The following is a 27869-nucleotide window of genomic DNA, read 5'->3' as shown; positions in this document are numbered from 1 at the left end:
AGAGCGCTTGAGGTCGTCGAAAAGCTGCAAAAAAGCCGTTAAATGTGGTTGCAAGGTAATGAAACACTTTTAGGTTCCCTGCCCCCCTTTTAATAATATTGCGGCTGGAGCCTGGGATCATCTCCCGACGCGTCAGGAATGGACGCGCATTCTCATCTTGGCGGTTTATTTTTGTGTGTGGCGTTGATACTCTGTCCAGCTGATAGGTCAACTTTGTGGCTGTGATGATATCTGCCACGGTTGACCGCTTTGTCCTCCCCCGGTAGGCGCGACAGTCTAACGCCCATTGTCAGTCTAACGCCCACTCTTCAAATGAAAACAAGTCACATCGATTCCAAACGCCAAGCGCAATTTATAATGAAAGAAATTCCAGAATTATATATAGATAACACCCTTTAATCTGATATATTGATCAACCTGTCTTTCACCTGATTGCTGTAGTGTAAGATATCGCATTTTATCATATATTTGACGGTCCTCCCTCTCTAATTGATCGATTTGTATCTCTGACAGTTAAAATTACAGGCACCTCATCCAACATAGCCAAGAGACCAACTATAACCTTGGAATTGAACTTCAAGTTCATGTTCAATCATCGAATATGACCAATATTTCCACAGTTCTTGCTACTTCAGTAACCCTCCCGGGAGCCGCTTTCAACGGTCTCGCCGTTAGCGACCTTCAGCTCTCCTAGCATCCCAGTCCGGAAAACACCAACATCAGTGGTAATAGAAATCATGTCGAAGCCTTGTTCTGCACGTCTGCGGGCATTCAGCCCATCGGTACCTAATTGGCGAATGTTAGTGGCCTGGTTTTAACTCCGAAGACGGCGAGAGGACATACAAAATATAGCAGCTTTCTTTCCAAAAGCATGAGTAGCATCCAGAATCCTTTTAATAGCAGCTTCATGCTCGTCACCACCCCGGGTTACCCGCATCATCTTGGAGAGGTCGAAGGGCCCGATGAATAAGACATCAATGCCTGGGACTGCCGCGATTTTCTCAACATTCTCAACTCCAGCCCTTGACTCTATCTGAACGCAGACCGTCACGAAGCCATTGATATTGTCGTCATAGTCTGATCCAGGACTAACTCCGGGCATTGAGTGAGGAGCGAACATTGGACCATAACCCCGTGTACCTAAGGGTGGGTACTTGGTATATTTCACGATATTCGCAGCATCGACCTGAAGATCCGATACCACTTCATTTAGCGAATGGTTCCAGAGGTATTCATATCTGAAAAATTCACGGTGGAATCTTTAGTAATTACCTCATTGTGGCACATAGGCGTCATAATACCATGGGCACCAGCATCAAGCGCCCGCTTTATCATCCAATACTCCGCAAAGGGAACACGGATAATAGGGCTCGCATTCTCAGAACCAATGGCGTTGCACAGCTATATATTATTTGGAAGAATTCGTCAGGCAAAGGTTCTTCGCCGAAACTTTAAAACTCTCGACGGTATTAAAGACTAACCTCATAATAGTGATGATCGGATATCAATCCATGCTCCGCATCAACCAAGACCCAACTGAACTTGGTCAAAGACCCTGAAGGTCCATGTAAGATTGTCTTAGCGACACCGGAGCTTGGAAGGCTGCACAAATTCTGTTATTGATGTTACGAATCATTTGGGACGGTTCAACTAACGGGAGCCAAAAGCCGAATGCGACAGCGGAACATTGAAGGGAAGAATGGATGGAAGTGGTGGCTGACATCTTGAAAGTCACAGTGTTGCATAGTATGACACAAATGAGACTCGGAATTCTGTAGTATTTAGATCAATGTATATTTTGATCCATACTGGTGGTGTTGGATTTCCTTTCGGAGGAGTGATCGGAAAACCGACTGAAAAATACGGAAAACACTGGAAAGACCGGATAAGCCCATCAGACCCCCGAGGTCCGTGGTCTCCGAGTCCCCACTGGCACTCATAGTACTTCGTGAGATTAACTTTAAAGTGAAATGATATATGTGGGGGTACTAAGAGAGCCACCTAGGTAGGAAGTTCTACTATTTCACATGGCCAATAACGCCTACTAGTACTCATGCATCCTTTACTCCCGAAGTTGATACAGTCACCGTGGATGGTACTTACGAAGTGTTCATCGACCCTATATCCTCTTCTAGGCTGTCTAGACGGACAAAAAGGTCCGAGTCCTACAATGTAGCAATCCAGCTAGTGCGATATGAGAAAAAGTTGTTTAACATTCCGTCCATGGGTGTCTAAAAGTTTTATCAGCTCAGCTTCTACAACTTAGATGAGGTGCGATAAATATAGTTATTCAACCTTCGAAGTCTTTACTGTAAAAGCTTTTGTGCGCGATAAATGCCTCAGCCTACAATGGATATGTATGCAAACATTGGAATTCGGCTCTAATTATGCGCACGTAGATTCAAGTTCATAGTATCATAGGAATAGAAGCAATGTTTGGATCATTATGATAAAGGCTTGAGTGACGTCAGTTTGTATTGCGATGACATTTATCTAACCAAGGGAATAAAAGAAATATATAAACATTTGAAGGCGCGAATTCAACAGATGGTGTGAAAGAAAAGCAAAAATCACCATCGCGATGCCCATGAATCCACGAATCTCTTGATCAAGCCAGCATCAATCAATTCCACCCCACCGCTCAGCGAGGGACTAGCTGATTCTGTCTTCTCCATGGCAAATGATAGTCCTGATCGACCAGGTGCATCATTATCATATTTGTCAGTGAAAAAGTCCAGCAACTTTATCGTTGGGTTCCTCAGAGGATCTTGCTCGGATTCACGTAGACGCTGGACCCATTCTCGCTTGTGAAGGATCTCAAACTGTAAGCCTGCCCTTTGTAGAGCGGGTAGTAGATCCTCAGTCCATCGGAAAGTGGTGGAGTTCTGAAGATGATAAACCACGTTGGGGTCGTGAGCAAAAGACTTGGCTTTCTCATTGGGGAAGATCCCAGTGAGTTCCAACACGGCGTTCGCAACCACATCAACTGGAAGCCATGAGGGAGTCTCATCTAACGCTGGCAATGCCCTCAATGTCTTAGCATTCTGGAGCATTAGTGGAATTGCTTCGGTTGGATTCCAATAACCAGTCGTAGTGTCTCCAACAATTTGTCCAATTCTGAGAACTTTGGCAACCATCCCGGTATTTTTGGCAGCTGCATGAACGATTCGCTCAGCCACAAGCTTGGACCGGGCGTAGCCCATGTTTTGGGCATGTTCGAGCTCAGGGATGGGGCCTTCAGCGATATTAGCTGGAAGGGGTGTAGCGGCTGCTGCAGAGATCGAAGAGCAGAAGTAAAACTCCGCGGGAGAAGATTTGCGACTCGATAGACATAGATTGATCATCTTCTGAATGCCCTTGATGTGTTGTTGCTCAAAACTGCGAACACCCAAGGTGAAATTGACAGCCCAGGCTGCATGAACCACATGTGTCAGGGAACTGCGCAGTTCGTCGATGGTCGCCGATGGAAGACCTAGATCTTCCTGCCCAAGGATTGAAGGGAATGCAGCAATCACGCGTTCACGATGGGGAGGGCTCTTGAGGATAGACTCGACAGCACGCGATCTAATGCGCTGCGCTCAGAGTCTGCACGCACAAGACAGAAAATCTTTTTCACTAAAGGATCCTGTAATAATTTTGAGAGGATGTAAACACCCAAGGAGCCGGTGGTACCTGTGAGAATCTATGAGAATGAATTGTTAGAACAAACATCTGAGGAATGGAGAGATTTGACTACTTACCACAACTCGATCACTGGGTGGTCGATTGAGAAATGTCGAATATTGCGTGATCATTTGAGACATTGCTTGCAATTCGTCCTCGGTAACGGAAGCACTCCCTTCTCCCGTACGTAGCGCATGCAAATGCATGGCTAATCTTTCAACAGTCCCGCAGTCAAAGACAACATTGTGAGCCAGAGACGAAGCTCCAATGTCAATTTCAGACTGCAGAATGCCACGCGCTTTGATTGCCTGTAGGCTATCGACACCAGCCTCAAAGAGATCACTATCCATCGAGATATTTGGGAAGCCGAGATCTTTCCTGAAGACATTCAACACAAAGTCTTTCAATTGGGGTAACTCCAAAACGCGACGATGCTCGTTGTTACAATCGCCATTCTCTAGACGTGCGTACGCGGCCTCAATCAGATCATTGAACTCCACATAGCACCTGTTGCGGATCATGGTTCCCTTGTCAGTCATTGGGTAAGAGCACCCGTGATCCAGGATAATGACCATATTGCGCGAGATTTGACTGAAAGCTTCGGCATTTTGGTTGGCTGCCGCAATGTCAAGCCAGATGCGATCCAGAATCACCTCAGATGACAGACTCTCAGATTCGATACTGGGTACCACAATCAACCCAGGCAGTGGCTTCGAAACCCCGAACACGAGGTTATCCTTGACAAATATGTTTTGCCGGATACGATGTTCAATCGGTACAGGTAGAACTTTCTCTCCATTTACCAGAGTGATTCTGTCATCAATTCGCCCCAGGTACTTCCATGCATCGGGAATTGAGGGATGTTTCAGAAATGTGTCACGGCTGTGGAAAGATTTTGGAGGATCGTCAGAATTGGAGGCGACTTTGGATTGCAGCCCATCGAGCACTACACACTCATAGGAATCATTTTCGTGAAGCTTCCATTTCAAGAAGGGCTTCACCTTTTCCAATGGCCGAAGATAGTTCCAAGCCTTGTCTTCGGGGCCTCGCGCCGACGTCATCAATTGACCGAGCTCGGTAGCTCCGTAGTGACTGATCAGTCGGACGCCAGCATTTACTAGCAGATCACCAAGAGTATCGGGACAGCTGCTGCCTCCGAAGAGAACTTGCTCACATTTCGCTAATTCATTGATGCCCTCGTCCGTTTCACTCAAAAGTTTCAAGACGTAAGGGACACCGTGAAAGCTCTCTGGGGCCGTGACTTTCATTGTCTCGATAATATTCTTCCCTGTTAGCGGAAGATTGGCGTTGTAAATACAAATTCTCTTTCTTTTGAAAAGTGAACGGAAGAAAGTAGAGAGACCATGGTTGTGGAAGAGTGGAAGGGTGAGCAGAGCTCGATAGCCCTTGCTTGTGCTGTAGTTGGAAATGCAAGCCCCGTGGGTTTGGAAGATCGGTTTCGGAAGACCAGTAGAGCCAGAAGAATGGATAATAAAAGCCCATCGATGGGAAGCCTCCAGTGTTCCACGTGCTTGTGAGGCTATAACGGGTTGCTCCTTTGAGTAGTTTACGAATTCCGAGATTAGAAATGTGGATGCAGGTGAATGCTCAACCAACTGTTCGACCGCCTTTTTGTTGCTTGGGGCGTATACAATATTGGTACAGTTTGTCAGAGCGAGAAGGTTGGCATATGCCTCGGTGCTGAGACGGGTGGAAAGGAGCAGAATACTGTATCCCATCCGAGACAATGCGAAAAGTGACACGATGTAGTCTAGGTTCGAGGGCCCGAGGATGGCGATGACGTGGTTCTCAGTCAAATTGGAGAGCTGCAATCAATCTTGAGTAATCTGAACTTTACGCGTGTTAAACCTGACTCGGATCTATATATACCTCTTCAACCCCGGCCTCCTTGTACTCCTTGACAGCGCCATTGGCGAACCTGTCCAGATCACGGGGGGTATAATATTCATAATCGGTGACTCCATGTGCAGTCTTTGGGTAGCCCACAAGGAGCTCATCAGGTGCATCCCGGACCAAATTTTGTAGAACATCGTCGATTATGTAGGGAGGGTGGGATCCGTCGGCTGGTGGACTTGGGGGGCATTCTTTGAGCAAATCCAGCCTTCGCGGTATCTTCATTCCGAAGCGCGGGCGCAAATGAATTTTCAAATAACATGAGGTATGATAGCTTATTTCAATATCTTCTTATCGAGCACAGGAAAGCTGTCCTGGTAAAAACTGTCACGACGTTTAAATACGAAATTGGCCGAGTTGACTGAGAGCTTCATAGTATAAGTTATCCAATCGGATAGAGATTCGGGACCCACAATGCTTATCCGTATGGTAGACATTTCCGTTCCCCGCGAAGTTGAATATCCGGATATTTGGTCGCATGGTATGTGGAACCGGGGCTAGGAAAAAGAAAGGGTAGAAAGTAAGACCGGAAAAAGGTACGAGAAAGATCGGGTGGATGTGCAGAGAGTGAAGAAGAGGGTGGAAATGCAGCGAAAAGAGGTTAGTTGAAACATACCGGCGTGATGCAGACAGAGTAGGAGAAAAGGAATGCTTGTGATTCTAGTGGCCGAAAAGAAAAGATAATCTCAGACTTCTATAAGATAGCTCCATCAGCTGGTTCCGTAATGCATGGCCATATCGATCTTTATATGAGAGAAATATGGCTGCAAAGCATTTCATCAACGATGGCGCAACACTCGTCCAAGATGCCTTGCATGGATTAGCTCTGTCTAACCCTTCTTTGCGTTATGATGAAGATATCAAAGGTAAATAGAATACTAGCAAATCATTTTCATCACATTCTCCCTGTCTGTCCTTTTGTTTTCAGTGTGAGATAAATGAGCCACGCTAATGGTGCAAAGCTATCGTCAATCCCCATCATGACGGGAACAAAGATGTAACAATCATCTCCGGGGGAGGAGCTGGACATGAACCCTCTTTTGTAGGTTTTGTTGGTGACGGTTTTCTCAGTGCCGCCGTTTCGGGATTAATCTTCGCCTCACCTAGTGTGCACCAAATCCAAAGTACAATTTCTCGAGTAGGCGGGTCCGCTGGAACCTTGCTGGTCATCATGAATTATACGGGTGATGTACTGCAGTTTCATCTAGCTGCTGAAAAGGCCCGACTTGCTGGTTTTGACACTGCCGTGCTGGTGGTGGGGGATGATGTGTCGCTTGGTCGACGCAAGAGCGGCAAGGTTGGAAGACGAGGCCTGGCAGGTACCGTTCTCGTTGAGAAGATTCTCGGAGGTCTGGCCAAGCAAGGCAAGATGACACTCCAGGAACTCTACAAAGCCGGCCAAGATGTCGTGAAAAATCTTGCCACTGTTGGTGCTGCGTTAGACCATGTCCACATTGTGGGGAAACCGGCAATGGATTCGACAAAATATGTTGATCAGGTCGAACTGGGCATGGGAATTCATAATGAGTCTGGGTGTTATGTGATCAAATCCCAACCCGCCATTTCAGACCTGGTGGATCAGATGTTGGACAAAATCCTAGATCCGAATGATTCGGATCGGGCGTATGTCTCATTCTCTCGTGACGGAAACATCTGCCTAATGGTAAATAACCTGGGAGGTATATCGAAAATTGAGTTTTCTGCTATGACAAAGGTTGTTGTCGATCGACTGGGTAAGCAGACAATTTCCTCATTTCCCCCACAATTTCTGATGTCATGAAACAGAGCGGCGAGGCATTAAGCCTACTAGAATATATTCTGGCTCTTTCATGACTAGTTTGGACGGAAAAGGATTTAGCATCACGCTTCTGGAGGCTACTTCTCAAATGCTCGAGGCTCTGGACGCACCAGCTACCACCCCAGGATGGAGCATCACGCCAAGGCCCCAACAGGCTTATGGTGAAGAACCATGCAAACAGGATACCGTTGAAACGAGGACCGAGGAACTTCGGTCCAGGCCCCCCCTCTTTGCTGAAAGGTATTTAGTCCCCCATTGCCATTATCATGGTTGATAGCCTGACAATTCTTCTTGGGTAGTTGATGAACGCGATCTGCTGAAGTCCCTCGAGCGGGCTTGCAATAAGTTAATAGCGGTCGAGGCAGAGATTGATGGATTCGACTCGATTGTGGGCGATGAAGATTGCGGTTCGACACTTGCGCGAACAGCCCGCGCCATTCTTCGGGAAATGATCAATAAAGGTGATCATACCAGCGATAGCGGAGATATCATCCAGACTCTTGAAGTTCTGGCAGAAGTCGTGGAGAACAATATGGATGGTACCTCGGGGGCGCTTTATGCAATCTTCTTAAACGCTTTAGCTGCATCTCTTTGGGACATCAGCTCGAAGTTGCCAGAGAGGAGACTGGTTGAGCGTTCGGATTGGGCTCAGGCGTCCGGTAACGCACTCCAAGCTGTGCGTCAAGCTACACCAGCGACTGTGGGTGATCGTACTGTCATGGACGCTCTTTTCCCCTTCAAAGAATCATTGCAATCCGGTGCATCAGTAGCTGCAGCTATTTCTGCCGCACAAGCGGGACGCGACAGCACAAAAGGCATGACCGCTTCTCTTGGACGCGCGGTTTACGTGCCCGAGCAGGAGTGGAGCAAGGTTCCCGACCCTGGGGCAGTAGGCCTGGTGTGTCTTTTGGAGGGATTGTTAAGTAAGTGAGGAACTTGAAGGTTAATAGCTCGCTTAAAACCTTATGTCGTAATTCAATTAGTAAGTGCTATGTGTGACTATATTCTTTGTTCAACAACGCGATAAATTGATCATCTCTCATGAGCACGTCAAAATACTATAAGAAGATTTCAGTCGGCATACAATGTTAGCCGCGAAGACTAGTACCGTCCGATCGCATATCGTGGCTTTGAACAATTACCGATTGGGCTCACTCGTTGGATTGCCAACCATGAGAAAAAAAGAACGTCCAATTCCCCCATTCCTGCAACAGCCAAAGAATCAAGATGTTCCCAGTCTGGGATCCCGAATTCACCATCCATTGGAGAGTTATCCTGGACCCTGGCTTCTATCCACTGAGAAGTATTGGACTGCCTTGATGGGTTTATTGACAAATCAGCACCTTGTAGTCTCTCATTCTCTTGAGTGTGACTTTCAACAACATCGTTGTTTATTTGCACTAGGCCATTCCCAAACTCAAATTCGGCTGGAGGGCCGCCCTCATGGCCGTACATGGCCCGAATATTCTGGTTCGCATGACCAAAAGAGATTATGTTATTTGTGGTGATATTAGAAGCTGGATGTTGACCATATTGTTCCATTGCAGATCGAGCGTCATGGCGAAGCTCCTCCAGAACAACGAGATATCGTTGCACAAAAGATGACTGTGAGCAACAACTAGCCAGGTCCCGTTGAGATTGCTCTCCTATTTGTAAATACTTGGCAGTCTCCTCTGGACTTCGGCTTTGCGTAGCGAGCTGGATGACGCGCACATATAAAACCATGATGGCGGAAAAGGCGTAATAATGGGTGAACTGTGTCAGTAGTGTCAGTTTCTGAAGGACTCGGGCGGTAAGAAGGTTTTATTCCTTACCCAGAACATGCTATACATTCGGTGTTTTTCGCAGAGCTCGTGAACTACCGCGGCAATATTTGTTGCAGCCGTGATGCAAACATCGACATATTGATTGGAAGTTTCACTTCGCACGTTATTTTGAGATCTTTCTTGACCGACAAAATTCCCAAAGTGCTTTATCAAGAATGGTCGATAAAGCAAAATTTGTGCATGATAGAAAGCGAGATTGAGAACTGTATATTGGCATTGATATATCAGGATCAGAAGGTCAACATTCGAGGAATCAAGAAAGCCAGAGATTTCTTGTCGCCATCGAGTGAGATCGGCACCGTGCTGAGCAGCGGCCGCTTCTTCTTCTTGAGAGGTTGCTTTATGAGGTCCGTACATATCACGTAATATACGGCCAACAATGACCGATAGTTTGTCGTGATATAAGGGAGCTAGCATTATGCTCTGTGCAGTCGATTTTGAGGGGAGGATCTGGTGTCGCAAGATTCTTGAGTCATCAATCACGCCAGGAAAGTCTTGATCAATATCGTCATCGTGAAATATTCGTGGACGACCCAAAGCGGCACTGGGATAGTTGTCTAGGCTGTAGGCACACCAAAGGACACGTTTCCGACACTCGGAATCAATATAATCCACTCCAGCTCCAGTCTCTCGCTTTCGATTGCGATGCAGACCGATAGCCATTGCGAGGCGAGCCGTTGTCCCGAATAGACTCCAGCAATGATTGATACGAGACTGAGATAGAAGATAGAAGCACTGTGCTAACCGTGCTTGAACGCTAGTCAACCGAATAGGACCTGTCTCAGCGACGAGTTGTTGCTCCGAGGCCGCAAAAGAAGCCGCACTATCAAGTTAATAAGCCAAAGTAAGAAAAAAGGGAAATGGAGACACAGAAGTAGTGAAAACAACCCCTATTCTAGGAAAGCAAAAGAATTTGTAGTCTAATGACGAAACTGTTTGTTGGGGAATGGCTTTGTGGCTGATTCATGCTTAACAGGGATTGCTTTGCTTGAGCAAAAACCATCAACACTAAAGCCCGTTTCCCTCGCACACCAGGGCCAACAGCCTCGGACTTCAAAACGCTGCAGTAGAACTCATCCACCCAGCTTTCCACCTGCTGTTGGTGGAGAAATCGATGCGTAGGGAAGGTAAAATCGAAGTACCGCGCCACGAGCATGTCTGCTTCGTTTCTCACGGGGAGTAGCATGAAGGTTGACTCGCCTACAGGCAACGGAGTATCTTCAAATGTGAAGATCGGTGTGTTGAGCGGAAGCGACAGATGCTTATACAGCTTTCTTTGCACTCGAATCAGGAATGAGACACCGGATGATGGGCCAACATAGTGACCCTCTAGATCCGTTTGATGAGACTCGAGAGAGGCACGAGAGGGTGGGTTATCGCCCATTCGATTTATCTCTGGCATGTTAAAGCTCTGTCCAAGTTGATACTGTGGCAATGGGGGTGACTGGGCTGATTCTTCTGTAAAGTTCAATTGTTGCTGTTGCTCATTACTGTTCTGCGTAGGCTTCCGAGCAATACGAACAGCGGGCACTTTGCCCCTATTATAATCAGCGGTATATTCACATTTCTTGCCAGTTTGACTGCAACTGTCGCAAGGTAGCGTCCCGGTGCAGCGTAACTTTTTCCTAGGTTGATCATTGGGGTAAGCTTCCAAGGTTTATTCTGCTGTTTCACTCCCCGGCCCCCTTCTTCCACAACACGAAGGCAAGTGATGACTATACAGAACATCTCAGCAGCATAAATTCACTGACCTCTTGCATATATCGCAAGCCCGAGTTACGCGTACGCGTTCTCTGTCGCATGGCCGCTTACTAGGTCGTTCTCCAGTCATCGGATTCTTTGTTTAAAAACAATGAAGAGATAATGCAAATAGTGATGTTGGCGTGGCAAAGGCCTTTTGATTCAAATGGCCTAGTATCGATGTCTCTGTAAATTGGGTTGCGTTCTTGATCAAGTGGAGAAGACGCACAAGGCAAATCACGATAAATGTGATTATGTATGTATAGAATGTAAAGAACGCAGTCGCTATGATCCGGATTACCTTACAACTGCCAAGGTTCCCGCCCTAGATGATTATATATGCCCCTAACATCACCTGACACTCGGTTATAATTTGTGGCTGTCTTTCTGGTATTCCCCACTTACCTTCCCTTGAATGCATTCTATCTTTTACCACCCATTATAATCCGGTTGACCGCTAATTCTGCTGCAAGCAATAAGTCGTACCTCAGGCTACTTCGCAACAGCGAATTTACCTTTCAAGTTGGTTATAAGACTATATTTTCTGACCACAGGGGCAGAAAATTGGCCACGCTGCACAGATGGGCTCCGGGGCCCCGCAGCGGCGTTGCGGGAGTGGACTCTCGTATCGAATCCCCACGTACTCCGTACTGCGGTATACAGTGGCATTGCATGAGTTTGAAACCCCATCCCAGGCTTACTTGATTCCACCTGGGCATTATGACTCGTTCTGTCCGGGCTCCTAGTACCTGTTCTTTTGCCAGTCAATTGCTCAAACATCATGATCGCATCACTGACTAATTCAAAACAGAATACTCTCTGAGGACTAATTGATTGCTAGTCAATAAGTTCAACGATTTTTATATGATAAAGAAATCTGTGTCCACGGGTGTGATCAAGTGGACTGATGGTTGTTCGGCTCAATACATACCCGTGGACGGTGGGCGGATGGATGAAAAGGCCATTCAAATCATATTTAGAGGGGGGTTCTGACTAATTGATGCAGCTCTGAGTCCACATATGAGGATCCGGAACCTTCAAATGTTTTTGAATGATGGACTCTGAACCAACTTGAAGTTAAACATTTGAACCTTTAAAGGGCACTTTTTAATCCACTCCATCTTTAAAAATATGGCGGAATATCATGACTCAGATCTTCCAAGGTGATCAACAGACTCGGGGGCATTTCAGTTACCTATTTGCACCTAGTACCACTCAAGTCACGGTGCTGGCAGTAGCATTCTAGTGCTGGCATATGTTCAAGTTTCATTTTAAAATATATCCGCACTATTAAGAGGTAGGTAGTTCACCCACCTAAAATCGTCACGGTCACAAGTGACCTGCACGCAAACGTTGGAAGATATTACCACTCTCTCCATTCACCCCCAGGACCTTCAAAGCAAGGGCTCCGCCAAGCTTTGGCACCGATTGCTGCAGCTCTGATCTTCTCCTCATCGATCTCTATGCCCAGACCGGGGCCCTGCATAAGATCCAACATACCCTCCTTCACGGTCCAAACCTCCGGGTTCTTGATCTAAGTCTCGATATCTGCCGAATCTTTGTTATAGTGGATACCGAGGCTCATTTCTTGAATCGCGAAGTTAGCCGACACGGCATCAACCTGGATATTCGCAGCCAAAGCGATCGGGCCAAGAGGGCAATGTGGTGCCAAAGCCACATCATAGGCTTCACCCATGATGGCAATACGACGCAGTTCAGAGATTCCTCCAACATGACTGATATCAGGCTGGAGAATACTAACAGATGCCGCCTCTAAGAATGGTTTGACGTCCCAACGAGAGTGTAAACGTTCTCCAAGGGCAATGGGGGTCGGGACAAGTTTGGATAAAGCGGCCACAGACTCTGGGTGCTCAGAGAGCAGGGGCTCCTCAATGAACAACGGCTCGTGTGGGGCGAGCTTGTGTGCAAGTTGAATAGCCATTGCCTTGTGTACTCTTCCGTGGAAATCCACGCCAGCGTCCAATCCTAAAGACTTTACGGTCTTCAACCGCTCCACTGATGCATTCAGCGCGGCGGGTGAGTCCAGCCAGCCAAGATCTTCGGTAGCGTTCATTTTAACTGTCTTGAATCCCTGAGCAATGCGACCGCGACTAGACACAAGAAACTAATCAGATCAAATGAAAGAGTGGGTTAGTTGAGCAAGGAGGGTGCGGATGCTTACGCCTGTGACTCCACATCTCCAGGGCGATCCCCGCCGATCCAAGCATAAACCCGTAGTTTGTCGCGGACCTTCCCGCCCAGGAACTCGTATATGGGTACACCAAAGCGCGAAGCTGAATAAAAGCGGATTCATGTTAGCCTGATATCATTCTTTCAGAGCGCCAACTTGCTTAATCCTACCTTTCAAATCTCATAGAGCGATATCGATCCCGGACAGGGCACTCATCAAGATTGGTCCCCCTCTGTAGAAGCCCATGCGATAGCCATTTTGCCATATATGCTCAATATCACTAGCATCATGAATGAGCATACAGCAAATAAAAAAGGAGGGCAGGAAGGAGTTATTTCATGAACATACTTAGCCTCAAAGCCAAAAAACCGCTCAATGAAGGCATCGAGACAGCCTTCGACCGCCTCTGTATGACCCTCTAGGGAAGCTTCACCCCAACCGACATTATTATCAGAATCCGTGACTTTGACGAACAGCCATCGTGGAGGGACTCTAAAATATTCAATCTGCTTGATTGGCGCCATTTCTTCGTCGGTTTGGCTGTGATTTGATGACGGTAGAGAGTTGATACCGCGAGTCCGATGTTACTGCTGAGGAAATCAACAATCTTAACTTCGCGTTATCGCTATGTAGACGGAAAATCAAAATATCGTCACTGGTTGAATCAAATATCCAGGAAATGCACTGATAGCAACACAGAAGACCTCGGGAGTATGTGATGAACAATACCATACTGTCAGCACTCAGACTATTGTAATTTCGGAAGAAATCCACTTATCCGAGAGTACTATGGCAAGCGGACTCTTCAGCAAGACCATCCGGAAAAACAAGGCCATTTGGAGGTATGCATTTCCACTGACCTCCAGCCACTTATCCGACCCTCGGTTATTCTGGCGACTCAAGATGTAATCAATAACTCTTTAATCAATATCTCTTTTGGTGAGTTTCATGAAGTCTGGCACTTCTAACACGCGAAGTCTGCTCTTTCATTCTGGAATCACACAATTCTTCTTCATAAATTTTTATTACAACAATGGCTTCAGGTAGAACCTACAAGCTGAACAGCGGCTACAGCATGCCTGCTGTTGGCCTGGGCACATGGGTTAGTATAAACTCCAGGAAATTATTGCCTTCACAAATAGCTAACACATATCTCTACAGCAATTGAAGAACGATAAGGTCCGCGATGCAGTGAAGACGGCTCTGGAAGCGGGCTACAGACACATCGATGCTGCTGCTGTGTACGGCAACGAAAAGCAAGTCGGAGATGGAATTAAAGCTTCCGGAGTTCCCCGCAGCGAAATATTTGTATGTGAATACAAATTCCAACCCCTCCTATTATGAAAAACATTTTGAACAGTACATTGACCGTTGCGTTGAAACTCATAGTTGACCAGCAAGTTATGGAACACCCATCACGGACCAGAACATGTTGAAGAGGCTGTGAACAAATCACTTGCTGATCTTCAGACGGATTATCTTGATCTTTACCTGGTAGGTTAACATTGAAAGTTGCTGGTCTTCGAAAGACTACTGACTCGAGCCTCCTCCCACAGATCCACTGGCCTGTAGCCTTTCGACACTCCAATGAAACCATCCAGCCTGTCGACGCCAAGACAGGACTCATCGACGTTATCGACGTACCGACTAAGGATACCTGGGCAGTGATGGAGCGTCTGGTGGATCAAGGAAAGATTCGCTCGATTGGTGTTAGCAACTTCACCCATTTGAAAATTGATGAATTATTCAAGACGTATGTGACCTTGTTCAGGGCTGAAAATTCGATCATCCGCAAGCTGACCTGATTGTAGTGCAAGGATTCGCCCTGCCGTCAACCAAATTGAAGCTCACCCCTACCTTCAGCAACGCGAATTTCTTCAGTGGAGTAAAGACAATGTACGTATGGTTCTCATGGCGCATATGTCACCCACCTGCGGTGCTGATCCTAATTCCGATTGCAGCAAATTTTGATCACAGCCTACTCCCCTCTTGGAAACAACATTTACAATATCCCCCGGTGCGTTGATAAAGTCATATCAAGAGACAATGTTCATTTACTTACATCATTCTTCCAGTGCCGTTGACGATGACCTGGTGATTGAGACTGCCCACCAACTTGGTAAGACACCAGCGCAAGTTTTGATCAGCTGGGCCGTTGGTCGCGGAACGGCGGTTCTTCCTAAATCAGTTACGGCTAAGCGAATTCGCAGCAATTTTGATGGTATGATTTCCACGAATCTGATTCTCCAGTCCTCCCGTATATCTCCGCATCTGGGCTAACATAGCATTTGTATCAGACTTCGTACTTCCCGATCACGCATTTGAATCTATCCAGAGCTTAGAGAAGCACCAACGTATGAACTTCCCAGCAAGACTAGGTGTTGATATTTTTGGGGAGGTCGGTGAAGCTAGCGCTCGGCAGAGTGCAGAGGCATGGGCCGCGGAGCAGAAGAAGCTTGCGAACCATTGAAAAAAACACTTTCCTAAAGTGATTCTCGACAGATGAATTCAATTTTTTGCTTTAGATAAAACAATTGGAAATCCAGCATTTTTATAGAATATTTTTGAACCTACTTCTGCAATTCAGTGCTTCATTTGCAAATCTGAGCTTTAAGGATACGCTATATGCAAAACACGCACAAGAACTATCATCAATATCATAACCATGAGCTTGGTAATTCTTTGTTTAATAAACTTTTAAATTCAAGTGTTATAAATGAGAGCGTTTTTAATGCTTGTCAGTCATTTGGTGTTCCATCAGGTCCACAAGGTATCCTCTAGGCCAGCAACCATGGGGTCAAAGTCCCGAGCAGAAGAGTGTATCCATAAACACGTAAAATCAGATTCCACCATGTTATTGACAGAGAGTGTTCACCTGGCATTTATTATTTTTGTGGTAGCTACCAATAAAACAAAATAGTTTCATAGTTTTTGATAAAGACTTTCGTTATCCTGATACGGGGGTCCGACCAATTCACTTATCCGAGATCTGTGACCGGATATGAAAATTGGGGTTGGATGGAAACGTAGCCTGTATCTCGCTTGACAAATCAGCATGATGAGTCGTCCCTCTTTTCCTCTTTGGAAATCCGAGTGGTCTAAGCTCCTCTTTCGGGCCAATCCCTTACCCCATGGGGAACTTACCCCAGAGGCACTAAATTAGGACATGGAGCGAAGCCCAGGAACTTAAAATGAAACCCCACTGGCCCCAGACTTCTCCCTTTCCATTTTCATTCGGCCATTTTGCTTGGCCTTTTTTCGTCCCTCTCTTTCTTTCGAAGTTCAATCCATTATTGAATTTCATCCTGAGCTATGGACGGTGCCAAATGTTCAGAAAACCAACACATCGAGCAATATGTGCTCGAAAATCCTAAGGCTCAAGGCCTGAAGGCTGTGCCTGAAGTGTTGTTGACTTTGTCTTCGGAAGAGAGAGAACAAAAGGAGAAGGCATTGGTCAGAAAGATTGACACCAGACTGTTGATAATCATGTTGGTTATGTATATCCTCAACTACCTAGATCGCAACAACATCGCAGCCGCGAAATTGGCGGGGCTACAGGATGATTTGAATCTTACAGGTGACGAGTACCAGGTAAGGAATTGCCAAGCTATAGAAACTATGATGAGGGGTGAAAGTGGCCTAGAAGTCTGACTGCAATGCATAGGTCTGTGTTAGCATCTTGTTTGTCGGATACCTCCTAATGCAAGGTAAATGGATCTGAGCTTTGTGACATTTTCCGTGTTCTGAGAGTTAATTGTGACAGTGCCTTCAAATATGATTCTTAAAAAGTTCGGTAAACCTTCAATCTATTTGCCCAGCTGCATGGTAGTATGGGGTGTCATCTCTTGTTGCACTGCTGTCACAAAGGACTTCGGGGGCTTGCTGGCCGTCCGATTCTTCCTCGGATTTATTGAGGCTGCTTATTTTGTGAGAATTCATCAGCTTCTGCTTAATAAAACCTTGCTAATTTCCTCTAGCCCGGTTGTCTTTATCTCCTGTCGGCATGGTATACAAGGAAGGAACTAGTGAAGCGAACTGCATTACTATACGCGGGATCATTGATTTCAGGAGCCTTTTCAGGCTTGATATCTGCTGGTATTACTAGTGGCCTGAATGGGGCCCGAGGTATCGCAGCATGGAGATGGCTCTTTATCATAGAGGGCTCACTGACGGTACGTCTCACTACCATGGTGCCAAGCCATTATTAGAGCTAAATCTATTAGATTTTTGCGGCTTTAGTCGCTTTCTTCATTGTTCCTGATCTTCCCAGAACCACACTCTGGTTGAGTGATGATGAGAAAGTGCTTGCAGCTTGGAGATTAGAAGAAGATATTGGTGAGGACGATTGGGTGGATAGTGAACATCAAAGCATGTTCCATGGTGCAAAGCTGGCTTTCCTGTAAGTTCGATATCCAATCCCTAATATTCGCCCTTGCATTAATAATGTTTTTTCGATCAGAGATCCGAAAACCTGGCTACTGCTCGGTCTCATTTACGGCTGTACATCGGCCGGCGCTGTTACCACTTTCTTCCCGAGGTATGAAATTTTCGCTGTACACATTTTGTGTGAACAATCAAACTGACAACTGACGCATCCAAGTGTAATGGCTGGACTTGGCAGGAATAAAATCGATACCTTGCTCCTGACAACACCGCCATATCTCATAGGAACAATTGTTGTGTTGATCAATGCCTGGCATGCAGACCGCACAGGTGAACGATACCTGCACATGTGTCTTCCACCATTATTGCTATTGTGTCTTTCGTCCTGGCTATGGCAGGAAATAACTTTGCCGCTCGTTATGTGTAAGTCTAGGCAACTATATGATGCAAATTGGACAATGACTGACGGAAAAAATAAAGGGCAATGTGCATCATGCTAGGTGGTATTTACTCCAGTTACGTTGTTGCCCTCGGATACATTTCAAACAGTAAGGGCTCTTCTGCTGCCATACTTCAAATAACTCAGACTAATGAGCACAGTCTTGCCTCGTCCTGCCGCAAAGCGTGCAGCTGCTTTGGCCTTGATCAATTGTCTCAGTAATGTGTGCCAAATTTACACGCCTTATCTTTACCCTGGTAAGTCCGAAACTTGGGACGAGCGTATACAATTTCTAATTCATTCACACCAAGATTCCGCCGCACCTCGATATATCACCGCTTTTAGTATCGACATCGGAATGTGCGTCATGACGATCATATTTGCCACCATCCTTCGCATTTATCTTGGAAGGCTGAACAAGCAACTGGACCAAGAGGAGGGTACGGATCTGACCACAGACGCTATGTCCAGTGAAGGAAATGGCCCCTCCGGATTGACTGTTAGAAGTTTCCGATACTTGCTTTAATTCTTGAATGTCGTTGCTCAGCTTCAAGTTGCGGGTGGCTTTCTTCGAATCTTTCATTGGGTAGTTGAAGCAATAAATCTGGGGTATACGCACAAAGTTGGGATTTATGTTCAAATATTACTAAATCTTTTCCTACAATGATAATTGATATCCTTTATCAAGAATTCCATAAAATGTAGAAAATTTGCCAGCATGGATCCACTGGCAGCGCATAGGAAAGATGGTGTATTGAATCACCGCCCGGGTGCAATGCACATGTGCAGAGACTTCAAACATTTGAACGATATAGACCTCTTTTCCTACTTGTGTCGCAGTAGTTTTTCGAGTTTCAGTTTCCTCACCACTGGCATCTGGCAGACTACTTAACATTGAAGGAGGAGTACCCAGCCCAAAGCTTAGACCACAGATTCCCCGATAACTTGAAACAAGATTTTTCTTCCGTTTATCCAATCTAAAAATGAATATCTCCCTCTTAATTCAGCTATCTCTCACTTTTGATATCGGGGCCCTATGGTTGCCAGTTAGGTACTCATATCTAACTATATAGCAGTTAGCCTTCCCCTCCAGGTAATCATATAACGTAACCATGTAGGTAACCATGTAGGTACATAAGTACTAGTACATAACCATGTACTAGTAGGTAACCCCATACTAGGTACTTACATACAAAGAGGTGCAGCTTATCACTCACCTGTCTCCATACGCTACCGTGACCGACTCGGACTGAGCCCTGTACTTACTACTAAGTATGTGAACATCCCTACCTATCTGAGAGGATGTAGACATGTCTGGCCAAGTACTCGTGTGCTGAGGACATAAATTTCCAAATTTCAGATGCTGGCTGCTTCAAATGTTCACTCGCAGTGCCGCGCGGAGCGCGGCGTGAGGACTTGTTTCTTACAACTTGAACATCCATAGAAAACAGCATTCACCAAGAACATTTGAAGAGAGTCTGGCCTAGGGTCCTCATTTATTATTTCAAAGTCTTACCTATTCAAGTGTAACATTTGAAGTACATCTCCGATTCAAGTCTGGGGACCTTGAGCTCTCAAGATTTCAAGTTCCTTTTTAGTATTTGTAGATTAACCTGGATTGAGTAAATGATTCCTTGCTCAATCCTTTTCCCATGCAGCCAGAGGCTCCCACTGGCAGGAAGCCTGAGACATCACATGTGCAACACTGATCCATTCACATTCTCCCCATAACGAAATCTCTTTGAGAGGCATATTCCACATTCAGTAGGCATAGAGATTTATCTCCTCCGGATTGTCAGTCAGAATCTTCTTGTTCTGTTTGACCAGGATAAACCTCATTACCCAAGCCAAGATGACGACTCCCGCCGAGAATCCGATACTACAGTACATGGCCGTGGCAAACTTCGGGGCATCACTGTCAGGCCACAAATATGGGGAGTATACACTAGCCAGATTTCCCAAAGTATTGGTAATTGCGATCGCCACAGCCTTTTTCTCATCTGTTTGGCCGACCGTTGCCGCAACCCAAGCGATGTTGATGTTGTTTACACCGTAGGTCGCAGCCACAAACAAAATCATGGCAAAATACCGAGCTCCGATATTCAAAGTACCACATCCAACAGCAAATCCCACAATGGCTAATAGTTTCGAGATAGTTGTATGCCAGGTCCGCTCATTTTGACGACCAGAAGACCAAGATACGGCCACTGAAGTGAACGTCGCGAGGAGATAAGGTGGACAGGTGAGCACCAGAGTGATGGTGTCATTGAAGCCAAGTGTCTTTACAACAGTTGGCATGAAGTTCTTGAATCCATTTGCGGAAAGGTGAAGATTGCACATCAATGCAAAGATCCAGGTACGGCAGTCAGTACAAGCCTCTCTCAGTCCTCCCCATGTGCTGGTACCTTCTTGCTTTTGGGTTGTATCGCGAGCGATGCGGTGATGGGCCAGTTGTCTCTCCTCTGGGGTAAGCCATGGCGTCTGAAGCGGCGAGTTTGGTAGGACGAAAAATGCAAGAATAGCCACGGCGACAGTGACGACACCCTGAATCAGGAAAAGCCACTGCCATCCGGCTATGCCAGCCTTCTTGTCTAGACCGGAAAATACCACAGCCGAGATTAGACCAGAGAGTGCACTTGCCAGCATGTTTCCAGTGTAGAGAATAGCCATTCGTGTGGTGACTTCCTTTCTGTTGTAAAAAAGCGATATCATGAACAAGGCTCCAGGGTAAGATGGGGCTTCAACAATTCCGAGAATCAAGCGACAAACCAGCATCCCATAGTAGTCCTTGACAAGACAAGTCAAGGTGGAGACAATAGCCCAGGCCATCATAAAGCCCGCCATATAGTGAGCTGGCTTGACGCGATTGAGGAGCATGTTGGATGGGACCTGGCCTAGTAAATAACTTCAATCTGATCAGTATATTGTTTATTGCAGCAAAGGCACTGTATGATTGTACATACCCAACAAATAAGATACTGATGCAGGTATTGTACTGTGTTACCTCTAGTTTTAGGTCCTCGGAAAGGCTGTTGAGCTTGTCATTCACCATGGCGTTCCGATCAAGGAAATTCAAGAAGTACATAAACCACAATATTGGCTTGCTCGAATTAGCATGATCGCATCTGTTTGAGCATTGGTGTAAAAAACTTACCATCATGTAAATATCGATTTTCCGAACGAGTGCGATCTCTTTTGGGTCAACCTTCGCCGCCGAGCCAAACTGATCATACTGAGGAGTCACTTCCAAATCCCCCTTGAGCATATCTACATGCTCCACATGGCCCTCATCTTTATCTGAGGTCTTGGTCATTGTCTTCATTATGAAGGTTTACTCTCTTCGCAGTCATATGACTCCGAGTCTCAAAAAACAAGATCGCCAGTAGGGCTTTTGGACATGTATTTGTAGAAATGAAAATATCATGATTAAGCTCGACACATGGATCTATATCTACCCCGTGGGGAAGTGTTTGCCAAGACACAGGCACAGACTGCCAAGAGAGGAATGAGCGGACTGCTAGCTATAATGGTCGTGAACGAGGCCATTTTGAGAGTACCAAGAAACCTGTCAAGTGCTTTTCCGATCGGTTATTCACCTGGGAGCAACCGGAAGTTACGACAGAGTTCCCTTATCCGAGTCGGAGAATGAGAGTGACAGCTCTCATTGGAGGAAGGTTGACAAGAAAGTATCATGATACTATATTATTTTACTTTTCCAATTTTGTTGGATTCCTTTGCCTTCAAGTTCCTGATTACCAGTCGTATAGTACTATTAGTCAATCCAAGGCTCATTTATCTTGGCAGAAATTAGAAGCTAGATCATTTGATAACTCTCGGATTTTCAAATAGGTGTAGGATGGTTCGAATGATAGAGCGCATTTTCCGAGTCGATGCACTTCCAAGGTTTCCGGGTGTGAGAAATTAGCCATCATTTCTTTGTCAGTTGAACTTCAAGATCAGTAGGCGTCAACCTCAAAATGTAAGCTTGGAATAAGATAGGGAGTGGTCCATATTGATCCAGGACTACGAGAAAAAGAATAAGAAGAAATGTAATGAGCAGGGATCGAACCGAGGACTTTTAGATTTCGCGATGTTTATGCCAAGTGAGGCATCAAGATGAGCATGATAAAAGCCTCAACTTTTAAAAAATAATAACAAATCCAATAAAAAATAGATAAAGATATAAAAGTAATATCAAAAGAAAGAGCAAAAAGAAAAAGGCTCCGCAGAAGTCTTTCACATAGTCCGCTGCATGCTTTCTCACGGTGGTGTTCCACTTAGGCAAGTCTCACGCTCGCGGATGCTACTTGACAACCCTCAGTCCCAGCATTCTAGTCTTATGGTATCATAGTGTCAAATCACATCGGGACAGACACGATAGCCCGCTGAGCTACTACGATGCGTATGGTTATCTGGACTCCCAAATTTACCCCTATAACTGAGAAACGATATTAATGCCAGAATTCCCAGGCAGCCCTCCCCAGTCCACCCAGGCTTCTTTGACTCAAAACGTCTGACCTCAGGCTGGAAGTATGGTATTCTTTTCCCTACTAAATATAGACCTATCACATTATAAAATAAAACAACTCAAGATTCATAATCTGCGCTTTAAATCATTCTAGAGCTTTATGATCTCCAGGACTAGTCCACTTAGTACTGTAAATCACTAGTCTAGGTAGCGTGAGCCCCATACATCACTTTTTACTGGTACATTTAACTACCAGTCGATAAATGACTTGACCTGGCCCAATAATAGTGATCTCTTATCTCTTCATTCCCTTTGGCGCTCTCTATCTCGCACTCTGAAACATTCAAATTGTTACCCCTCTCTTCAATTTACGCCCCCACCCCTCCACATTGGCTTTAAGACCAATTAATTGCTCAGCCAGGACTCTGCTCGCCGGAGAAAACGGCGCTATCAGATTAACTCCGAAACTAAGATCATTCTGGCCAATGTTAGCTGCCTACCATGCCATGTAAGCAGAAACGCAGAAATCCCACGGTGATCTAGGCCATATCTGCCCTATCTTTACATTATTTTCAGAGCTATTTGCTTGCCAGTGCCCACCATAAACTTGAACTCTTTCAAGGTGTAGTAGCTTTGGAGGTCTGTAATAATTCACTTCTTTTTTGATATGTAAGACAATCTGATTGGTACTATTCTTGTTGATTTTTTGTCATTATCTGCATCTGGATATCGTGCTTGGTACATTTAACCTTGGGATCATGATGTTCCAAGGTTCGGTCTTGTCGGATTTAACCACTGCAGCTTTATGTACTGAAGGTTTGAAGCAGGATTCTCATTCTTGATTGATATAGTGGAGCACACATGTGCAAACAGCGCATATGCTATGGTCTCATCTTCACCTTCATGTGCAAGTGAAAACCTTCAATGAATCATCACATATTTATATACCGCTTCCTCTCCACCTTCGATATCGCATCTGATACAACTCGTAGTCGATTAAAGTTCTTCTGTTCCACATCATTGAACTGATAATCTGCACATTATGTCCGAGTCATCTCCTGTTTGGCTTATCACAGGCGCTTCTAATGGCCTTGGTCTTGAAATGTGTCTCCGTGCTCTACGCGCGGGACACCGTGTTATCGGGTCGATACGCAGTAAGACCAAAGGCGCCACAGCAGTTGAGCAGATCGAGCAGGCTGGAGGCTCGGTGATCGAGTTGGATATGACAGAGTCACAGTCCAGCATCTCAAGCAAGGTACAGGCCCTTGGTCGCATCGATTATCTGATCAATGTTGCCGGCTACTCCATCCTGGCCCCGTGCGAGGACATCACGTACGTAACGACCAATATGAAGCGCATAATGGAAATTGCCCCGTCTGACATCTTGTAGTGACCAGGAGGCAACCCTACAAATGACAACAAACTTCTTCGGTCCATTGTACACCCTGCAGGCTGTCCTTCCTGGCATGCGTGCCCAGGGCTCTGGTACTATTGTCAATATCTCCAGCGTTGCCGCCCAGGACCCAATGCCAGCATGCTCATTGTACAGTGCCTCTAAGGCCGCGCTAGAGGCAGCATCCGAGTCGCTTGCTAAGGAAGTTGCTCCCCATAACATCCGCGTGCTGATTGTTGAGCCTGGTAATTTCCGCACGAACTTTGTTAGCGCAGTAAGTTTTCGATAAATTTTTCGCTTGTGATTTCGATATCTGCAATCAGTGCTAATTTTGTGGTGTTGTAGTTGGCTGATGCAAGTCCTGACCCGGCCAAGGTGGCGCCACACTATGATGACCCGGTCGGAGTGATAATGCGGAAGTTTCTTACTATCCATGGGAAGCAGGCTGGTGATCCCCAGAAAGGAGTCGATCGCATTTTCGAGGTTGTCACAGGCACTGGAATAGCTGGTCCCCTGTCAGGCAAGATCTCTAGACTTGTTCTGGGGAATGATGCGTATGCCAGGATCCAGAAGAGCTGCGAGAGACTTGAAAATGACTTGAAGGTGCAGGAAGAAGTTTCCACTAGCACGAATTATGCCTGAGATGAATAGACCTTGGGCGCATGTGAGCATCATGATGGATCTTATTATATTGGTGATAAGACTAGAGCAATAGATTACGTTCAAAAAATAAAGTGCCGAGGATAAGTGATGAAAAGAAAAAGTTCTCATTAACCAGCCTCCACGGCTGAATTATTCAAGTTGTATTCAAATCTTGTTCATGTTCACGGCCAACTGGTATACACCGTGACGGAATATCATTTTCCCTGTCCCGTGCTGCTGCTCCTGAATGAGGAATACAATCCTATTCTACGCACAATATTATCTTGCGGCCATAATTCAGAGCTGCCAAATTCCATGTGTGGCGAAGCATTGCAGAATGATCCGAGATTGTCTTTGTGCATAAATGTTTGCAGACGCCGAAGTAGTCGGCAGCTCTAGCGAAATACCCGCTTGAATGTGACCCTGAATCCCTGACCCCGCATATTCGTCATGGAGAATTATGATCGGCGCTATAACAAAGCCACAGGGTTACTTCCACCCCACGTCCTCGGCGCCTTAGCTTACCTTCAACCAGAGTTTTAAAGCTTCATAGCCGGGATTCGACTGCCGAGCTGGACTGGTGTCTCCTTGTACCCGTTTTACTAACCCGTCCTGTGTTCTGATATAAAATGCTTCATCCCTTGAACCGCATCTCCAGCTGCTAAAGAGACCTACTTACTAGCAGTGCGCACTTGTCCTGCAAGATGAAGGACTATACGGCTGCTACGCTGTTCCTAGCCCTAGCGTGTGTTTCTGCCCAACCGACGCGTCGTACTAGTCGCTGCGCAATCAAAAGCATTCCCAACTATCATGAGAATGCCGGCGTACTCCAATTCGTCGACCCTCTTATCGGGACATATGGCGATTCGCCGAACAACAATGGCGGAATGATCCCCTCCGTCGCGCCTCCATTCGCAATGACTCGATGGACACCACAAACACGAGAAAACTTCATTTCCCAATGTCCATATGGTGACAGCGATCGCCGCATCCATGGATTTCAGGCTACACATCAGCCGGCTATTTGGATGGGGGAGGCGGGTCAAATTGTTTTGAGCCCTGGAATGGGCGAAGTCCAGCCCGCGTTTATCAACCGGGGACTTGCATTCCGAAAAGAGGACGAAAAGAGCACACCCTATGTTTACGAGGTTCTTCTTGATGCTACGCAGCTTTTGAACCGCGATTTGAATGCTACAGCGGCCTATGCTAATGATGGACCTGATCCTGGCGGCGCTGGTGCGGTCCCAGAGGAGGTTGAAGAAGGAGCCAATGGTCGGACGAGAAAGCGGAATGAGGCGCAGGTGGAGATCAGCTCCAAATCTCACGATGAAACGTACCCGAAGTCAATTCAGGTACTGCCACTCAACCTCTATATCATAAAACTGGAAATAAATTCTAACTAAATTATAGGTAGCTCTAGCAGCGGATTCGCACGCAGGACATCTCCGATTTGACTTCCAGGACTGCAGTGGGAAGTCGGAGCCATGGGTCTTCATTGAGATTTCTCGCCAGAACTGGACTGGAGAAGCCCATATTGATCCTAATGCCAATGAGGTTTATGGTTATAACTCTGAAAGACAAGACTACTTACTCGGACCGGACCATGCATCCTCATTCAAGGGGTACTTTGTCTCGCGATTCTCCGAGCCATTTGCGAGTTATGGCGTGACCAACGGAAACACCTCCCTGGAAGGTCAGAGTGACCGTACTGGCAATTTTACCGGTGCATTTGTCCGATTCAGTCCAAACGTGACTGCCGTAGAAGTCCGAACTGGCATTTCATATGTTAGTGTGGAACAAGCACGACGCAATCTAGAGATTGAGACTCCGGCTGGCTCTAAATTTGAAGATACCGTTCAAAATGTCAAGGAAGCATGGCTTGAAAAGCTAAGTCGCGTAACAATCGAAGGTGTCAACAAAACCGACTCTGATCATGACCCCCGCAAGATCTTTTATACCGGTCTCTTTCATGCTTTGCAATATCCAAGTGATTTCTCCGAGCCTGCTTCGCATGATGGAAATGAACGGACGTTTTACTCGGGATACACTGACAGTGTACACACTGCAAACGATTCCTACTATCAGTCATGGTCCATTTGGGACACTTATCGAGCAGAGCATTCCCTATTGACACTCTTCGCGCCTGAGCGAGTGAACAGCATGATGCGTTCGATGCTTCAAATTTTTGATTGGTCTGGGTGGTTACCCATGTGGGCTAATATGATCGAAACCAATATCATGATCGCCACAAACGCTGACGCAGTCTTGGCAAACGCCTTAGAGAGAGGGTTCCGAGATTTCGACATTGCGAAAGCGTGGGCTGCAGTTAAGAAAGACGCATATACACCCCCAGAGCACGACCTTGAGACTCTTTACTATGACAGAGAGCCTTACACCTCGTACGAGGTGCGTGCTGGTCTTACAGCCTATATGAAGCAGGGTTGGGTATCAAATGATGGATGGTCTGAAGCCGGCAGTAGGACTTTGGACTATGCGTTCGATGACTATGCCTGCTCCATTGTCGGGGCTCATGCTGGCGCGGACAATGCGTCCATCGAAGCGCTCCGCGTCCGTAGTGGTAACTATGCTACCATTTGGAACAATGAGACTCAGTTCATGCAGGCACGGAATGGAAATGGAACTTGGGCGAATAGTGAATGGGGCTGGACGGAAGGAGATGACTGGGTCTACACTTTCGACGTGTTGCATGATATCGAAGGCTTGTCTCAACTGTTTGGCAGCCGGGAATCCATGCGCGGCAAATTGGATGTTTACTTTCAAGGCGGACATAATGACCAGACGAATGAGCCAAGTCATCATGTTCCTTATCTTTATTCAGTCCTCGGCTACCCGGCTAGCTCTGCGGAGACCATTCCTGGCATCGCCTGGTCCAACTACAATGCTACAAGCGGGGGCCTGAGTGGGAACGATGATTTGGGTCAGACAAGTGCTTGGTATATTTTCTCAGCTTTGGGATTTTATCCGGTCAATCCTGCAAGCGATGAATACATTGTTGGGACGCCATTCTTCGAGAAGACTACCATTCGATTCCCAGCGGAGGCTGCTACGGGTGGTCGACCCACAGATAGACCGGATAGAGTGCTCGTTATCACTGCCCCGGGAGCACCTACCAAGCCATACATCAAGAGCTTGAAAGTCGGCGGCAAGATCCTCATGTCTCCAGTTTTGACGCACACCGATATTCTACATGCAGGAAGCATCCAGTTCGAGATGAGCGATGCTCCTACATCCTGGGGAACAGTTCCACTATGGGAAGAATAACGATGGGCCTCATTTCAAGACGAAGAATATCATTCCGTACCATTATTCAGGCTCCTTTTATTCAGTCATTTGACCCGGCTTACCTCCATCTGTGCCTGAATGGGTCCCTAACTCAATACACACTGTTGCA

The 27869-nt window shown here is 46.3% G+C and overlaps 10 protein-coding genes across 10 annotated transcripts; 5 read left to right on the top strand and 5 right to left on the bottom strand.

Moving 5' to 3' along the window:
* Positions 1-631: 631 nt before the first annotated feature.
* On the bottom strand, positions 632-1723 carry N7483_004232 (HpcH/HpaI aldolase family protein; the record flags this gene model as incomplete). Its single annotated transcript, XM_057087669.1, has 5 exons — positions 632-786; positions 844-1186; positions 1273-1401; positions 1482-1602; positions 1656-1723. The coding sequence occupies 5 exons, from the start codon at positions 1721-1723 to the stop codon at positions 632-634; spliced, it is 816 nt and encodes a 271-aa protein (XP_056947498.1).
* Positions 1724-2570: 847 nt separating this feature from the next.
* N7483_004231 (NRPS-like enzyme) lies at positions 2571-5802 on the bottom strand (the record flags this gene model as incomplete). The annotated part of the gene is made up of 4 exons (XM_057087668.1): positions 2571-3572; positions 3617-3682; positions 3741-5489; positions 5554-5802. The coding sequence occupies 4 exons, from the start codon at positions 5800-5802 to the stop codon at positions 2571-2573; spliced, it is 3066 nt and encodes a 1021-aa protein (XP_056947497.1).
* Positions 5803-6337: 535 nt separating this feature from the next.
* On the top strand, positions 6338-8306 carry N7483_004230 (uncharacterized protein; the record flags this gene model as incomplete). The annotated part of the gene is made up of 4 exons (XM_057087667.1): positions 6338-6443; positions 6540-7310; positions 7363-7622; positions 7653-8306. 4 exons carry the CDS (start codon positions 6338-6340, stop codon positions 8304-8306), a joined length of 1791 nt encoding a protein of 596 aa, XP_056947496.1.
* A 170-nt stretch (positions 8307-8476) lies between these two features.
* Positions 8477-10585, bottom strand: N7483_004229 (fungal specific transcription factor domain-containing protein; the record flags this gene model as incomplete). The annotated part of the gene is made up of 3 exons (XM_057087666.1): positions 8477-9130; positions 9190-10024; positions 10209-10585. 3 exons carry the CDS (start codon positions 10583-10585, stop codon positions 8477-8479), a joined length of 1866 nt encoding a protein of 621 aa, XP_056947495.1.
* A 1890-nt stretch (positions 10586-12475) lies between these two features.
* On the bottom strand, positions 12476-13656 carry N7483_004228 (enolase C-terminal domain-like protein; the record flags this gene model as incomplete). The annotated part of the gene is made up of 4 exons (XM_057087665.1): positions 12476-13052; positions 13124-13235; positions 13345-13412; positions 13481-13656. The coding sequence occupies 4 exons, from the start codon at positions 13654-13656 to the stop codon at positions 12476-12478; spliced, it is 933 nt and encodes a 310-aa protein (XP_056947494.1).
* Positions 13657-14165: 509 nt separating this feature from the next.
* On the top strand, positions 14166-15602 carry N7483_004227 (aldo/keto reductase; the record flags this gene model as incomplete). The annotated part of the gene is made up of 8 exons (XM_057087664.1): positions 14166-14234; positions 14294-14440; positions 14522-14626; positions 14689-14885; positions 14944-15028; positions 15094-15149; positions 15208-15353; positions 15418-15602. 8 exons carry the CDS (start codon positions 14166-14168, stop codon positions 15600-15602), a joined length of 990 nt encoding a protein of 329 aa, XP_056947493.1.
* Positions 15603-16444: 842 nt separating this feature from the next.
* N7483_004226 (uncharacterized protein) lies at positions 16445-18480 on the top strand (the record flags this gene model as incomplete). Its single annotated transcript, XM_057087663.1, has 10 exons — positions 16445-16723; positions 16797-16839; positions 16896-17059; positions 17110-17304; positions 17356-17531; positions 17592-17669; positions 17733-17938; positions 18016-18063; positions 18116-18211; positions 18266-18480. 10 exons carry the CDS (start codon positions 16445-16447, stop codon positions 18478-18480), a joined length of 1500 nt encoding a protein of 499 aa, XP_056947492.1.
* Positions 18481-19715: 1235 nt separating this feature from the next.
* On the bottom strand, positions 19716-21276 carry N7483_004225 (putative MFS transporter; the record flags this gene model as incomplete). The annotated part of the gene is made up of 3 exons (XM_057087662.1): positions 19716-20859; positions 20918-21054; positions 21109-21276. 3 exons carry the CDS (start codon positions 21274-21276, stop codon positions 19716-19718), a joined length of 1449 nt encoding a protein of 482 aa, XP_056947491.1.
* Positions 21277-23464: 2188 nt separating this feature from the next.
* Positions 23465-24457, top strand: N7483_004224 (SDR family oxidoreductase; the record flags this gene model as incomplete). The annotated part of the gene is made up of 3 exons (XM_057087661.1): positions 23465-23754; positions 23813-24089; positions 24161-24457. The coding sequence occupies 3 exons, from the start codon at positions 23465-23467 to the stop codon at positions 24455-24457; spliced, it is 864 nt and encodes a 287-aa protein (XP_056947490.1).
* Positions 24458-25161: 704 nt separating this feature from the next.
* N7483_004223 (GH92 family glycosyl hydrolase) lies at positions 25162-27739 on the top strand (the record flags this gene model as incomplete). The annotated part of the gene is made up of 2 exons (XM_057087660.1): positions 25162-25809; positions 25868-27739. The coding sequence occupies 2 exons, from the start codon at positions 25162-25164 to the stop codon at positions 27737-27739; spliced, it is 2520 nt and encodes an 839-aa protein (XP_056947489.1).
* Positions 27740-27869: the final 130 nt, after the last annotated feature.

The sequence above is a fragment of the Penicillium malachiteum genome, assembly GCF_028827825.1.
Source record: "Penicillium malachiteum strain IBT 17515 chromosome Unknown utg000002l:1.0-8849297.0:1.0-8852440.0, whole genome shotgun sequence".
NCBI lineage: Eukaryota > Fungi > Ascomycota > Eurotiomycetes > Eurotiales > Aspergillaceae > Penicillium > Penicillium malachiteum.
This window is presented reverse-complemented; position numbering and strand designations above follow the sequence as displayed.